The sequence below is a fragment of the Lissotriton helveticus genome, chromosome 2_1, assembly GCF_964261635.1.
Source record: "Lissotriton helveticus chromosome 2_1, aLisHel1.1, whole genome shotgun sequence".
In the NCBI taxonomy this organism is placed as follows: Eukaryota; Metazoa; Chordata; class Amphibia; order Caudata; family Salamandridae; genus Lissotriton; species Lissotriton helveticus.
In genome coordinates, this window is record NC_136059.1 from 822,878,612 (window position 1) to 822,894,668 (window position 16,057).

General features: G+C 43.8%; 1 protein-coding gene across 4 annotated transcripts in view; it reads right to left on the reverse strand.

Moving 5' to 3' along the window:
• DTWD2 (DTW motif tRNA-uridine aminocarboxypropyltransferase 2) overlaps nt 1-16,057 on the reverse strand; it is a 734,040-nt gene that overhangs the window by 366,321 nt on the left and 351,662 nt on the right. For 3 of the 4 annotated variants that reach the window (XM_078677369.1, XM_078677367.1, XM_078677368.1), the window contains exon 3: nt 10,095-10,185. The exons of the other annotated variant lie outside the window; for it this stretch is intronic. In XM_078677369.1, coding sequence (XP_078533495.1) covers nt 10,095-10,185 — 91 coding nt within the window. The remainder of the gene's footprint in view (nt 1-10,094; nt 10,186-16,057) is intronic. 4 annotated transcript variants of the gene reach the window in all.

Here is a 16,057-nt window from a genome sequence, read left to right on the forward strand (position 1 = left end):
CGGCAGACTCGAGAGCAGAGAACGGGCTGGGACCAGGGTTCGATTCCCGACATGGCAGGGTCTTGGAACAGGATCAGCGGACTCGATAATTCTCGCCTCGGTGCCTACTCTAACCAGGGACCACACTCGGTAACTCTGGGCATTAAGCTTGCCTCATCTCCACAACGGCCCCTCACAAACGTCAGGGATGCCTGGTTTCACCTTGGAGACTCCCAGGAGGAACTATCTCACAGGGAAAGCCAGGACGGGTTCCCCAGCGGTCTATAGCGCTACGAGGCCTGCGGTGTGGGTAGCAGTGCGCTTTACAAGACACACTTTCATTTCATTTCAATAGCAGCGGTCGTTCCTCATCCATTCGGACGATGAGACCTCGACTTAATTATGTTTATTCACAAGTTCTTGCAAGAGTGTCTCTTCCTGAGATGAGAATCCTCCTTAGGGTCATCCCTGCCAGAAGGAACCACGTCATCAGGACGAGTTAGGAACAGTCCTATTTTAAATCGTATAAGCGCTAAACCTGCTGGGACTTGTAGGTCCATACTTAAAATTAAACTGCAAGTCCCACTCCCAGCATGTTCAGTGCGGTTGGCTTAAAAACAGGACTGTGTGATAGTCACCTATGTGACATGGGGCTGACTGACAGTTGTCCTCCCTTCCAAGTGGGTGAGTGCATCAAGGAAGATTTGTCACAGTGATTTCAGTGCTTTACTTGGCAATGATCAGAGCGGCTGCCTCCAGCACAGGTCAATAGAAATCACCAGCATTGGGAGCGAGGCAGGGACGTCTCTGATGCCTGACCGGTGACCCTATAGCTCTGGGCTGAACATCTGTTGGAGAGACACAAACACTAGTATGAGCCTTTGCACTTTCTTCCGTGGCCCAGCACACATTTCCACACGGAGCTGGGCTGGCATGTTTTCTCTAAAGCTCCTGCTGTAGCTCAGGGTATAGAGTACTTGTCATGGGTCAGCTGGAAAACACAGGTCTTAGCCAAGGCCCACTTTCTACATTATTTGTGTGAGAGGCGGGGACAGGAAAGGCGAGCTACTTGTTCCCCTGCCGAGGTGCTTGGATCCACACTTTGTCAGGAAGCCTAGACTTGGGTAAGGCCGGGCTCCATTTATGTAACTGAGCTGTCGGCCTTCTCATGGACTGCCCAGACCACCACCGCACAGTGCCTCGGCTGAGACTGGATGGAACATAAAGCACCCCCCACACTGACACCGGACTACTAGGCACTCAAATAGCCCTGGACACGAAGCAGAGCCTCAGCTCGCAGATTTCAGCTTGACTCCACCGGAGTCCTTCAATGAAATGGCCCTCAAGCCTTCATCCATGCTGAGTTTCAGGGTACCACAGGCCAACCCCAGCTTACCTAACTGGAGTGCAGTGTCTGCTGGAGAAATAATATGTATACTTATTCAACTTAGATAGAACCTGAACGGTACATGACCTCAATATTTGGTTTGTTACTACTGAAATCTAACTATAATACCATGTACATAGAACACAAATAAAATATTGCCCAGAGCCCTCTGAGTTTCAGTATGCTCCTAGTGTTCTTGTTGTGTGCAGAGGTGGAAGCCACGTCTGGCGAGGGAGTGGTGTGAGTGAGGAAGAGGCTGTGCAGCAAACAGATCCATCTGCTAGAAATATGTAGTAATACTGTGCAGCAGTGAACCCCAATAGTAAGCACTGTGCAGAATAGATTGCATGTGCGAGTATTTTGGTGCAACCATTGAATTAATATTCAGTCACTGCCGCAGGGTATGCATGCCCACCAGCTTGTACTGTGCAACAGTTAGCCTTATCAGATAGCAGTCTTGCTAGTACTGGCAGTCACCACTCCACAATCAGTAAGTGTTATGTAGGCTGCAGCCCAAACAATCAGGTCTGTAATGATGTAAATCCCATCCGTATGTACTGAGCAGTAACCACCCCTATTGCATGGCATTGTGAGTTTAGCCATATTGTAGATGATTGTGCAGTGAACCCAGTATTTTACTGAATCCATACCCATTAATCAGTATTGACGAGTGTGAAAGACAATACATACCTCAGTACAGTGCAGTAATCAGGGAGGCCATGGGCAGTGCCTGACTGGCTGTAGCAGGCACCAGGTGCTTCCCTAGTATACTGGAGCGGTGGGGGCCGGTTTTAGACCAGTCGGGGTCGTTTATGTTACTGGGGGCCGATTTTGCAGCAGCGCAGCAGCAGTGTTCGCGCCATCCCCACTCCCCAGGGGCCGGTTGGACGTAATTGCCAGGGCTGGTTTGCGATCCCAGTCCGGCCCTGTTTGCCACTGCATTTTCCCACCGTCCCAAACCCGTCATGGCCTTAAAGTGATGGCCCAGCGAGGGAATAACACTGCTTCTGGCTTGGCCAGCCACACAAGGCAGGGGCGAGGTTAGAAAGCCCTAAGGGCCAGAACAACACCTGAACCCCCAGCCTCAGTTTGACAGCATGGCAGGGGAGTGCCCATGATACTGCCAACACTTCACAGTGGCCTGGTGGGAACCGGTGTAGACAGTAAGTTATGTCTCTGTGGGCTGGTTTATTGAGGCCCTAAAAAACCTTCCCACAGATGATGCTGAGACACTGCCACTACGCCGAATGCCTGACTGCCTGCCTTCCCAATCCGACCCAGCGCTACTCCCGTTCTTAGCTTGCATTCAAACAGGGCTACAGATCTTATGATGAAAAGTCCTGGTCTCGGTGAGCTTCTCGTGAGACTTAAGAGCTCTGAAATTGGCACTTCTGCTTTCTCTTGTGTCAGAGAACTTAAAGAGAAGGAAATCTCAGCGCACCTTTCATCAGTCTAACTCACTCATTTACTTCCCAGGAGGATCACGAACACTCATGGGGCCAGTGGCAGCAGAAACACAGGCCCATCCCCCATAAAATTCTGAAATGTAATCTCTGGTGTCTAGAAGGCTTTCTGCTCCCGGAAAGGAAGGGGGCTGATTAGGAGTGAAATCCTCTATCTATCACCGGGCGTTGGAGGGGGCACAAAAACGAATGAGGGCTAGTGTGGAGGAGGGAGAGGACAGGTCCTTGCCATTGGCGCTACTCGCCCTCAAAAAGTACTGAAAAGTAATCCTGGTATCTTGTGGCGTTTCTGCCCCCCATGTGAAGGGGGAAGACTGGGGTGAGCATCCTGACTCACGCCCAAGGGGGCAGAGAAACTAACAGGGACCATGGCAGGGGGAGCACAGGCCCATGTCCCATGGGGGGAGAGTTTGTTTCACTCATCCAGCCATAAAAAATAACAATCAAAACGACTCTGGTGTCTAGTGGGCTTTATGCCACAAAAAGGGGGCAGACTGGTCATCTTTGAGGAAAATACAAGATGGGGGACAAAGTGCAAGAAGCTTTTTGTACCTTTACATTAGAAATGAAAATGATTAAATGAGTTATGATAAATTGAACTATTTCAAACTGAGAACGGGCTGCATGTGGAGCAGCCTCAAGTGTTAGAGATGGAACTGATGGTAAAATGTGTGTGGCACAGGAGAATCCATAGTTAGGTTGTGTAATCTGCCGATGACACAATCTTTTGAAAGGAGTAAATCAGCCAGCAGAACGGTGGCAGGTGGATGGTACACTGTTGTTAGATGCAGAAAGACCTGTAGTATTGTTAGTGTGAGACAACCCCATATTAGCATCAGAAAAAGTTAATTTAGTGGCTAGTAGATTACCTTTTCACCGCTTTATAGGTTTATATCGGACTTGTCCCACAAGGCCCTGATGGAAAGTTTCCCATGATGATTCACCCAACCAAACTCTAAGGAATTAGTGGTGTTTGCAAGCTGAGCATGAGGCAGTTGGACAAGGCATACCACCAGGAGTTTGGTAGAGTGCCCCCACCATTTAAATGGCAGAAACAGGGATGGCTATACTGAGATGAGTTTCCATTGATCTTCTTGCAGTGGTCCACCAGATGCAGGACACATATGTGGGGCTTGGTGTGGGGTACCATTCTTCTGTAGGGTGTTTTGAATCCCTCAGCCTGTTGAGAAACATTTACGCCATTTTAATGAGCACATGCTAACAGCTGTAACCCTCTCAGAAGGAGGGAAGTGCCCTGTCCAAAATTGTCCCTGTGAACTGTATCCTTTTAAGGTAATCATAGTAGAATTCAGGCAATTTCTGAGGATTTCTGGGAATCCAATAATGTCCACGGTCCGAAGTCAGGGCTAGGGCATAGGTAACGCTCTATCTGAATGCCAGCGCAATACAATGCCGAACCACAAGTGCTGAGTTAGGGAAGAGATTTGTGAATTTCTGAAGTGAATGCAATTTAAAATTGTGTGTACACTATTAAGTAAAGCTTGGCACTCACTTCAACAAGTACGTGGGCGCTGGGAAAAGGGGCACTTATAGACCTGGGGAAAATTATAGTTGACTTTCCCGCTGGTACCCTTGTTTTGGGGGGAGATTTTAAAATGACAATAGATGAGCAAAGGGACCGACACCCACGACGCCCCCAGACACGACCTAATATACGCACGGACGAGTTCACAAAGGACATGGGCCTAGCTGATGTATGGCGTTCCCTACAACCAGACGGGACCCACTACACTCACTATTCCAATGCACATAAGAGCATGTCCTGCATAGACTATTTTTTGACCCAATCGGCAGTTATTGGACATTTTCTGAACCCTCATGCCCTGCCGAGAGGCATCTAAGAGCATTTCCCGGTATGGATCAAACATACGTACAACAACCAACGCCCACGGGGCGCCATAGTTCTTAGCCCGTGGTTGCTTAAAATCCCAGATACTAGAACAAATCTACATATGCAGACCGACAGTTACTTTAGAGAAAACGTCGGGTCAGTGGATTCAGCACAGACTATATGGGAGGCCTTCAAGGTAGTATTGAAATGACAGGCATTGGCCCTAAAAGTGGGTTATATTAAAAAATGACAACACCAAATCCTACAACTGGAGAGTGAACTCCAGCAGCTAGAGGCCGAAAGTGTTAGGTCACCCACTGACAGCCATAAACCGACTAATTATCAAGCAGTTGGAATATAAGACTTTAGCAGGGGAGCACATGAGGGCCAGGCTTCTACGTACACAACACAAGCTCTATGAAATGGGGGATAGGGCAGGGAAACTACTTGACTGGTTGGAGAAAAGGGAGCAAGGAGAGAGATTGGCACCTGGGCTGACCCTCCATGGAACACAGCATATTACAGACCCACAAGAAATAGCAAACGTATTCGCGGATCACCTGGAGAAGGTATATACCACCTCAACAACATACACAACAGAAGATTCTGGTCAATTACTAGCAGATATCCATTTGCCTACATTATCAGAGGGTGACAAGGATACATTAGACTCACTGATGACGAAGTCCGAAAGGCAATTAATAGTATTCAACCTGGAAAGGCAATGGGTCCAAAAGGGATCCCTATAGAATTTTTTAAAAGGGTAGCTTCCCAAACAGCGCCGCACTTGAGGACCATGTATGAGGAAAGTTATGGTAAAGGAGTCCTGCCGGAAGACCAACGGCTGGCCTCGATTGTAGTTATCCGATAGCCGGGATACCCGCTGAAAACCTCTGCTCTTACAGGCCGATTTTGTTAATCAATATCGAAGCGAAAATCCTTGGGAAACTACTCGCTTCCCGCCTGGTCTCCATAATCCCATCTTTGGTCCATCCCGACCAATCTGGCTTTATGCTGGGGAGGAATAAGGCCTTAAATATCCATCGCCTTCATAATGTCCTAGGGTGACAGAAATACATAGAGGAATATGCAGTGGTGCTGTCCTTAGATGCCTCAATGGCGTTCGATTCTATAGAATGGCCATATCTCTTTGATGTACTGAGCCGCCTGGGATTTGGCCCGAAATTCTTGGGTTGGGTTAAACTATTATACACGGACCTGCGGGGCCAAGTACGGGTTAATAACCATACGTCTAGAATATTCCATCTTAGGAGAGGCACCAGACAAGACTGCCCCTTTCCCCCCTAATTGCTTCCTTAATGTTGGAGCCACTGGCATCCTGGGTAAGAGGGGATGTATTGCTCAGAAGGCTGAAATGGGCGGAAGGGAATGACGACAGGATATCGCTCCATGCTGACGATATCTTGTTATATCTAGCGTCCCCCTACACACCGATACAAAGAATCTTAAATATCTTTACAAACGTCGGGAACTGCTCTGGCTACGCAATCAATTGGAGCAAGTCATACTCTTCGTCCTCCGAGGCCCAGTTCCCAAATCCCCATGGGCTGCAAAGTCGAGATAGCCTTAGACGGATTTCGCTACCTATGGGTCTTTATAACCTCAGATTCCCAGCTCTTCTATGACTGAAATTTGGTGGCACCCCTGGACAGGTTGCACAGCGATGTCAAACATTGGAGATCCCTGCCCCTTTCCTTACTAGGCCGAGCTGCCCTATTTAAAATGCTAGGTCTTTCACGCTTTTTATATATCCTTCAAAACTGTCTGACTAAAGTTCCCAAAGCCTATTTATGAAGTGTGGAAAGTGAAGTTAGGACACTACTGTGGAATAGAGGACCACCTCGCATAGTGCTGGGTAAACTGATTGGGGTGGTACGATGGAGGGATCGCCCTCCCAGATGTGATACTCTACAATGGGCCGCACAGCTAGTGGCAGTGAACCACTGGCTGTATAGCTCCCCGATGGACCCGGCTTACATGCTTGACAGATGCCAGATGGGCAGAGAAGGATGCATATGTGCTCTATATATGATAGTCCGGAAAGGTAGATATCTTGGCCCAATGGCACATATGGTGGAGATCTGGCACCAGACAACCAGACGCCTTCGATGGACGAATGTACTGACCCAGGCTACACCACTATGGTCTACCCAAAAACTGGGACTGTTATGTAACCAGCCTGGGATACTATCGGAATTTCCACAATAGGTCACCTAGTGAAAGGGGGCAAAATCCTTACGTTCAGGGATCTGAGGGAGAAATATGAACTAGCTCCGAGGGAGGCCTTTCGATATCTACAGATCCGCCATGCCCTCACTACAGTACTCCCAGATATGAGCAATTTACCGGAATCATCCCCTCTGGATGATCGGCTGCTTTCTGAACCAATTTTAAATAAGGCCTTATCGTTACCATATCGAAAACTGTATAATGACCTGTCATACCCGTTCCATGCGTTTCGAGAAAAATGGCAAGCAGATCTGGGGCCCATCGAAGATGAGGACTGCGAGACGGCATTGATGTCCCCGAGGGAGGCAGCTATAGCTCTCTGCTTCCGGATGATCCAACTTAAAAATTCTCAAAGAAAGTATTTCACAGGGGTCACGCTAGTGAAAATAGGATCGCGACCAAACACGTTGTGCCTGCGGGGCTGTCATAAAGACGCAACCTTTTATCACACTATCTGGGAATGTCCGCACATACGACCCATGTGGGAGAGAGCTATAAGGCACATACAAGACGCATTAGGGAAGACACTAACCCTTACACCACCACGTGGGCTCCTTAACATATGGGAGGCGACTGACCTTACAGAAGTAGAGCAACAACTGGCCACGTTAGGATATACCTTAGTGAAACAGGAAATAGCCAAAAAATGGGGCGTGGCGGAAAGACCATCACACAGGGTATGGGCAACCGAAGTAGACAGTGCATGATAGCTGAAAAAGAGTTTTTTTAAATCTAGAGGATGGCCCAAGAAATGGGATACAAAATGGGGCAAGTGGAATATGTATCGCGGTGAACTATGTGTTTCCCCAACTGTTGAAATGGAACTGCTACTGAATAGGGCGCAATCTCTTGAAATGAGTGACTAAATACCTGTACACTGTTTTGTATTACGAACGTGCTGTACCACTGGATGTAATGAATACTCATCAATGTATGTGATTTTCGTTGTTTAAAATCAATTAAAAAAAGAAAAAAAATGTGTGTACACCAGCTTCATTTAATTCATTGTCTTTTTTCTATATTTCATATTAAGTGTTTTATTGCATGTTGCTGATTGTATTAAATATATGGATGTATATTTATTATTCATGTGCATCAGTGCCCCACATAAGGGTAGTAAGTGCTATATAAATTTTGCAATACAATACGATTTGAGCTAGAGTGAATGGGTCCTATTCACAAAGGTAAGTCTACACATGTACTAGGTAAAAGTACTCTTACACTTTTGAGCAACTTTAGTAACTTGACCTATTCACAAAATCTAAGTGCAAAGTTATTCTAAAGTGTAGACTTGCGTGTTTCCACCTCCTGAAACAGGGGGTGGAGCCAAATTTAAGAGCAAAAGGTTACTACAGCCACAGAGGAGCAGTAGAGAGTACAGCTCCACGCATGGTCAGCCACTGATACTACAACATCCCTGCACAGAAAATAAGAGATGTAGGAACTTAAAATAAAACCGCAGAGGCTATAAAGTCAAATTAAAGTAAGTTATTTGAAATAGTTCAAATATAAATAATTTTAATTGATGACAAAAATAACTATTTTATTTCATCTTAACACATTTTTGTTACTGTTTTGGCCACATTCATTACATAAAATGTCAGTTTGAGGAAGAAATTTAGCCATGCGCTGCGATGTATAATAAATAATATTTGTGCAAACACTTAAAGCGTTTCAGCTTATGTCTGTAGCTAACCAGCACATGCTTAATTTGGGCACAACAGTGCATCCAGAGTGTATTCACTATAGGAGTTCCCAGATCTCTCTCCCATTCCCACCGAGCAGTCAAAGGGACGTAGGGTCTATATATCATGATTTCAGAGCTGGATATACTTGGTGAGGAGTGTGAGTTTTGTTGGGGTGTATGAACATTTGAGAAAGCAGCTCTTGCTGCAGAATATAGCTATTGGTAATAAGGAGCAGCCAGAGGGTCATCACTGCCTAGCCCCTATATTACTGAATAGCCATAAAAGTCCATAGGGGTACAGAACACCTGGGATTCTCGGGCCTACCGTAGCCAGGTAAATTTACAATACTATGTAATCAAAAAAAATTGGGCACATTATCTTAAAATGTAATGAACTCTCTATGTTTTACCATAACTAAATATATGTCCCGCTGGTAGAGATCTCCTATGGTAAAGTACAAGGAAAATTCTAAACGTTTATTAAACTTGACATAAATAGTACAAATATTTTCATGTTTAATATTAATGTAAATTAATGTTATATATTTATTTTAAATGTAAAACAACATTTTAAAAATGCTACAGCACTAGAAACCTAATTGCAATTTAAAATGCAGATATTTTGAATATATTAAAGTACAATTATTTTTCTGAAGTTTAAATTAAAATGATACTTTCGGCCATAAGTAAAAACTATATATTTTAGCTATGCATTCAACACCATTAAAAGTGATGTACAAAATTAATCCAAATTAATTTAGTTAAATTTCAATAAAAATGAATGTTACATTCATTTTTAACTAAAAAAGCTTATTAAAGTATTTTAAAATAAAATAATAGGTTTTATTTTTAGATACATATTCTAACATTAAATTACAATTATTTATGTTTTTAACTGCTTAAATAATTAAATGTAACATTATTTCCTATGGGTGTTATGGGTGTTATTTTAAGTCTCTACCACTATTATTTTCTATGAAAGGGTATTGCAGTACCAGTGGTTGGCCAAGAGTGGTGATGGACTTACTCAAACTCTCAGCTGGAATACATTTACTACTGTTTGGGTATTTTTTGGCTTTAGTTATTTTAGAAGGGTAGTTTATGAATAGCAATGGGCTTACTCTTCAGCATTTCCTTCACTTAAATCCGTTCACAATTCTTCCTAAGCCCCTCCCATTTAGTAGTAGGTATGCTCTTTTTTCCAGCCACTCCCCGGTCCCTTCCATATTTACTACTAAATCTCCCAACAGAAAAGATAGGAGAGGTGGAGGTCCACACTTGCAGGTTTGTGAAGTGCATTTTGTAGTAAGTAGTACTACTGTAGTACTAATTTCCTTACTACAAAACGAAGTTTGTGAATCGGACCCAGTGAGTTTAAGGAAATATTTACTAACAAAATGAGTTCCTTTTTTCTTTTTTGCTCACTAAGCTGTAAGGACCAGTTTGATCCTGTGCCCTTCCCGTGGCTTTCCTTACCTCAGCTGGGTGCTGAACTATATACAGGCAAGTGGAGACACTCAGCGGATGCACCGGCAGGAATGGACATAGGCATACCTTCTGAGGACGGCTGCAGAGAGGGAAAGAAGAGGAAACTATGTCAGCAGTTAAGCAAATGCAAAGTGAAAACACAACTGTCCTTTAGCTGACCTGAAGTCTAACTGTGGTCCCAAACTAACACTTATCTTTACACAATAGGGCTACAATTATGTTCTCAGCATAAAGACCACCTGTTATGTCACATTTCTGAAAATGATTACAAAAAGGAAACCGCAGATGTGGGTTTTAGCTGACAATGGGGACCTGCTTCTGAGGATGAGGTCAGCACAGGGTTACTTCAGCTATTTTAATTTTCCTGCATTTGTGCAGAAATAACAAATATGATTATGAAGTGTCTTTATTATTATACCTGGGCTGACAATCCCTGTACAAAAGGCCTGGCTTAAAACTACTTTCTACAGGCGACTTGTAACGTCCATAGTCGCCTGTAAAAAAAGAAATGGAATAGCTGCTCAACTGTAATAACTTATTTTAGTTGAGTTCAGCCAGTGCTTAATTTGTAAAAAAAAGAAGTGCAGGTGCTGAAAATTTTGCCAAGGAGGCCACCGCTCACGTCTTCCTCCGGAGAGCCCCACTTTCAACACTCTCACTGCCTTAGTCTCTATCTTCTAACCTTGATCTGTTGTCTGTCCCCCAAGTCTTTGCTCTAAGAGTCTATCCTCTCACCTCTGTAATTGCTTTCTATCACCTTTGTCACACCATGTATTTCTGATTTGCCCTCTATTCATTTTAGCCCTGCCCTTTTTTCTCTTCACTTTTATCCATGCTCTACTCTCTCTCCCCTCGATCATGGCTCTTTACTATCACTCTCTAGCAGGGATTAGCTGTGTCTCCATTTTTTCACGTGTCTGTTTTTTTCTCTGTCCTGTCCTCCACATCCTTTCATTCTATCTTCTCTCTTCTTAAACTCTCTTTTTCACATCATGGCTGCTTTCTCTTTGTATCTGATTTGCTCTCCTCCTTTTATTCTACTTTGCCTCGTTTTATCTCTCTCCTCTCATGTTGTTTCCTCTCCTCTTTACTCTTGCTGTCTCTCTTCTCTAACACTGCTGCTGCCTGTGACCTCTGTCATCAGCCTGTACATGTCCCTGCTATTTTGAACTCTGCGTTTTCCTCTTGTCATTCCTAAAGAAGTGGAAGATGATGTGTTTTACTTTCTTACCTACACCGAGTGCAAAAACAAAATGTACAGCAAATGAAAATGCTTTTTTGCATATATTTATCAGTGTGGTATGACAGGGTTTATTGCAGAACAGGCGCTGCTTGAGCACAGCCGGTGATATCACTGCTAGTGCTGCGTGTAATTAGTAGGTCGAGGGATGGCGACGGCATCGGCATCCACTGCTCAGCTTGCTGTGATCCTGCCTGCTACAGCACAGGGATTGTGCCCAGCAGTAATGCTGCCAAGTATGGCTGTGGTGCATACTGGACTCACTCACGCTCAGCAATGACCATGCTGGGGTGCTGTGCACAGGTTCTACAGGTGACGCCATGGCGCACAAAAGTTGTGTTGGGCCACAGCCGCATCGAGCACATTGAGGATAGCAGCAATGCAGGGCTGCCAGATATGCTACTCTGGCGATGCAACAAGTGGAAAGTCCACACTTACTTTCATTTAGTCTTCCTCAAGAGCCCTCACTCCGAAGTCCCAAATGCGCTCTTGCAGCTTCCTTGCCTCAACTCCGTCATGAGCCAGCCCCTAGCTACAATTATCCAATGGGAGGGTTAGGCAGTGGCAGGGTGCAGCAGATTAGGGGAATAGAATGCAAGCCATAGTTTGTCGATGACTTCTTGGATTTGTGATCAGCGTGATGACATCATCACTAACATGGTGATACACAATCATGCCTGCCTGGACAGGCGTATGCCGGCATGCCTATGAACATTTACCAGCCAGTCATCATGCAATGCATATTATTTGTTTTATTTTGAATTGAACAATTAATATTGAGACCACTACCTGCAGGTTCAGAAATTGTAGCCCTGTGAAAGAAGTGCAGGTGCTGAGCACCTGAAAGCACCTGCTCAAATAACTGAGTTCAGCCGTCATAATGCCTGCTGCTGGAGCCAGCAGCTGAACAAAAAAGCATGTCATAGAGCATAATTAAAGATGCACTTTAAAAAAAAAAAAATAATGTAGCTTTTTCTTCTGTTGTTTTCTAGATGAACAGTGACCAGCATAAAAGAGACATTTATGGCAACATGTTTATTTTTTTCCATGCTTTAGGTAAATATAATAACGACAAAATCTCTTGGTATGCTTCTACATATTCTGAGCTACAGTGTTCTTTTAATTAAGATGTATTAAACTGACTAATATATTTTGCAACACGTTTTTAACTTGTTTTTGGTGTGTTCAATTTTGCACATGAGTTTCTAAGTGTATTCTTCATGTTTACTATCGCTTTCATATGAAGAAGCACCACACTGAGGATTTAAGTGGTTTGTGGGAAAGGCTATGGTGTGGTGTGACCATGTATTAAAAGGAATAAAGCACCCCCTGCCATACATTATAAGGATATTGCAAGTCACCTCGCTATTCCACAACCTTATAATGAAACTCGGTCTATATGGTCATGGAACTCCTTCGTGACTTGGAATACCATTTCTTATACTGTACGGAAGACAGTATTATACACCATTTACATAATAGCCCAAATATGTTAATATAGCCAAGCCTTGAAGCCTGCAGGAAAATGATTGATCAATGCTGGAAATGGATGGTTATGAACAGATGTACGATCACAAAACTTTATTCTAGACATACAAAAGGAGAACGTATAAGAGATAAAGAATATTGAACATTAAAGTTTTTTTCATCCTACTCTAATGTGCAAAACAAATAGTGTTTCATTGCAGCAACATAGGACAAAGAAAGCAGAAAACATTTAGTAAAATAAGTATACCCTTAAAGTGAAGCAAAGGGTTAAATGGTATTCAGCATGCGTTCAGGGAATAGGTACTACATGTCAAAAGAAATGGAAAGGTAATCGTGGTGTCCCTGCAACAGCAACACGACCACGCTCCAGAACACATTGTTGAGGTGAGGACACAGACTTCATCTTAAAGAAAATGAGCCTGTCAAGTTTGTGCAGTTTAAAAGACAGCAGTCCTCTTTTTTTGCTAAAAAATGTTTGCTGCTTCATCTGGAAAATGTGAATGCGGACTTGGAAGTAATAGAAATGAATGGCTGCTGGTTGCATTAACACTATCTCCTTAATTGCATTTTTCCAATGTGGATTCTCCTCACGAGCCCAGAGGTAAGAGCTGCCACTCCACGTATTTATTCTTCCAGCGCACCTTGCGCTCTCAACCACAATTACCATACATAGTTACTTCGTTTTTTAGAATTAAAGATTAAATGTTTCGTTATACCGTAAAACGAAAAAAAGAATAGGTTAGTATGTAATGTGTAGTAGGTTGGTGTATGTACAGTGTAAATGTAGCACTAAGAAATGCTCGTGTCACTTCAGAGAAGCGAGAGAGAATCCTTATTCATTGTGTATTTTATGATGGGCTAGTGCTTGGCCATTTTGCATTTAGGTCCCAGCCACTACGGACAAATAACGTGTCAAATAAACAGAAAGTCCCTTCTGGTGGCAGAAGAGGAAAGGCATATTTGCATTTCGCATGTAGCTACCTGCTTAGGCAGACTGGTGGTCCAGGCCCATAGGAAGGGCATTTATAAACCGTATCAGGGTCTGTTGGCTTCGAATCAATTCACCTCTGTCATAGAGGTCTTCTCGCCTTTAAATGCCCTCTACCCAACCCTAAAGCTCTCAGTTTGAAACATTCCTCCTCAATTTTCCTTTTCTCCACCATGTTGCCTAGAGACACTGCAACCCATCTTAATCTCAGAATGTAGCGCCTTGTAAAGAAAACTGAGGAGACATTGACAGGAACAGTGGAGGACAACCAAACTCTGTAATACCACAATGAGTAGGCATATTGGTATATTTTGTTGTTTGAATTGTCAGTGCATGCATATCCTAGCAAAAATCTGAAGGGTTCTATTGTTTAGGGAAGACAGATGATTAAAATAGCCACGTTTTGAGTTTCTGAAAACGAGTAGGGAGCTGGCGGAACAAATGGGTAATGGAAATTTGTTCCAGGCATCAGGGGCAAGGTAGGAGAAACAGCGTCCTCCAGCTCTGGTGCGGAGAATACGATGGGTCTAGGCAAGTAAGAGAGAAGCAAACTGGAGGTGGATGGTCAAAATATGGAACTGAATTCTGTTACTGGGCTAAAGGGGGCCTACATTGTAGAGGGCTCTAACAGCGCGACAACATTTAAAAAGAGCACTCTTGTGGATGGTGAGACAGGGAAGAGTGCGCAGATGGTGCAGCAGGGAAGGTTCAATACTAGCTTGGCAGTTTCCTTCTCAAACTCCTGCAGCCTATTAGGAGGGAAGAGATGCCTATGTAAAGAGTATTACCGCAATCTAACCGAGTGATAATTTAGGATTGAGTAAATGCTTTCCAAGTGTACACTGGGAGACATTTGAAAATTTTAAGCGATTCATCTTGAGCATGCTGAAACATGTGGCAGATACGGGAGTGATATGTACAGCCATCAAAATCTCTGTCTAAAATGATTTGTAAGTTTCTTGCAGATTGTGATGACTGAGGGGCAGGCCCACACATTTGGCCACCAAGCTTCAGACCAAAGGGTCATGTTTTTTATCAAACAGGGCGGTAAGAAATTAAGTTAATAGTTGAAGGGGTAAATATCCAACTCAAACAATAATAACAATACTTGTCAGGGTGAACCACTAAAGTCTCTAAATAAATCTGAGCTCAATCCCCTGGTAGCTATGGCACAGAGCAGACATGCTTAACTTAGTTGTAATAAGTAAAATATTTATGCAGTACTAAAAAGCAAAAAAGTTGAAATGCAAAACCATAAAAATCCCAAAACAAAATAGAAAAACAGAGTATAGACTAGAATTTAATAAACAAAATTACACCAAAATACATGAATCTAATATGGGAAAAAGAAGATTTGAATTTTAAAACTTTTAGGCAGAAATAGCAACAAAAAGCACAAAGTGCCAATCATACTCAATGGTCGCGGTAGAATAGGACCTAAGCGCAATTTGACATTGACGGCCATGAACCATGGGTCGGACAAACTCACTAAATAGGCTTGCCCTGCTCAAATATTTCACCTTTTGACTTCAGTCCTTCAAGTTCCAATCCACCACAGGAGTACATTTCTCACAAAGTGGCAAGCAGAGGCTAACAGGAGAGCCCAGTCCAGGTCCAGCCGCCACTGGTCAGCTGGGCAGTTGAAGAAAAAGGCCTTTTGTTTAGTCCCTGTAGTTAAAACAGAAAGTCAGCCTCATGTCCCTTAAAGGACACTTCTGTCACTCGGGTACTAGAGGGATTGCAGGCCCTGTCTTCTAGGCCCTTGCCAGGTCTTAGACAGCAGGTTCAGTCCTCTAATCTTCAACAGGTCCAGGAGTGTACTGAAGTGGGTGCCTGGAGGTCCACATTCATGCCGGTCACCAGCTAGTGGGTGGAAAATGCCCCTGGGAATCCCTAACCAATGCAGCAAAGATTTCTGTGGCTGACCCTACCAACAAAAGCCATTTTCAAGATGACTAAAGGCTTCAATCACACTAAACTTGGACTCTAAGGGTTAGCGTTAAATGTGGGGAGTGTAGTATAGTAATACCAGTGCCCTCAGTTTGAGTGATTCTGTGTACCTACAACTACCTCAGAGACAGAGGTCTAGTATATCGAAGCTGAGCTTTCAGCAACCAGTCAATGGATACACACAAACTGTTTTGGCATTCTGTTTCCCTCCTTTGAAATCCCAAATATTATATGTACTCTTTGCAGACCTGTCAAAAGAGGCCTACTGCGATTGGGGCCTGACTG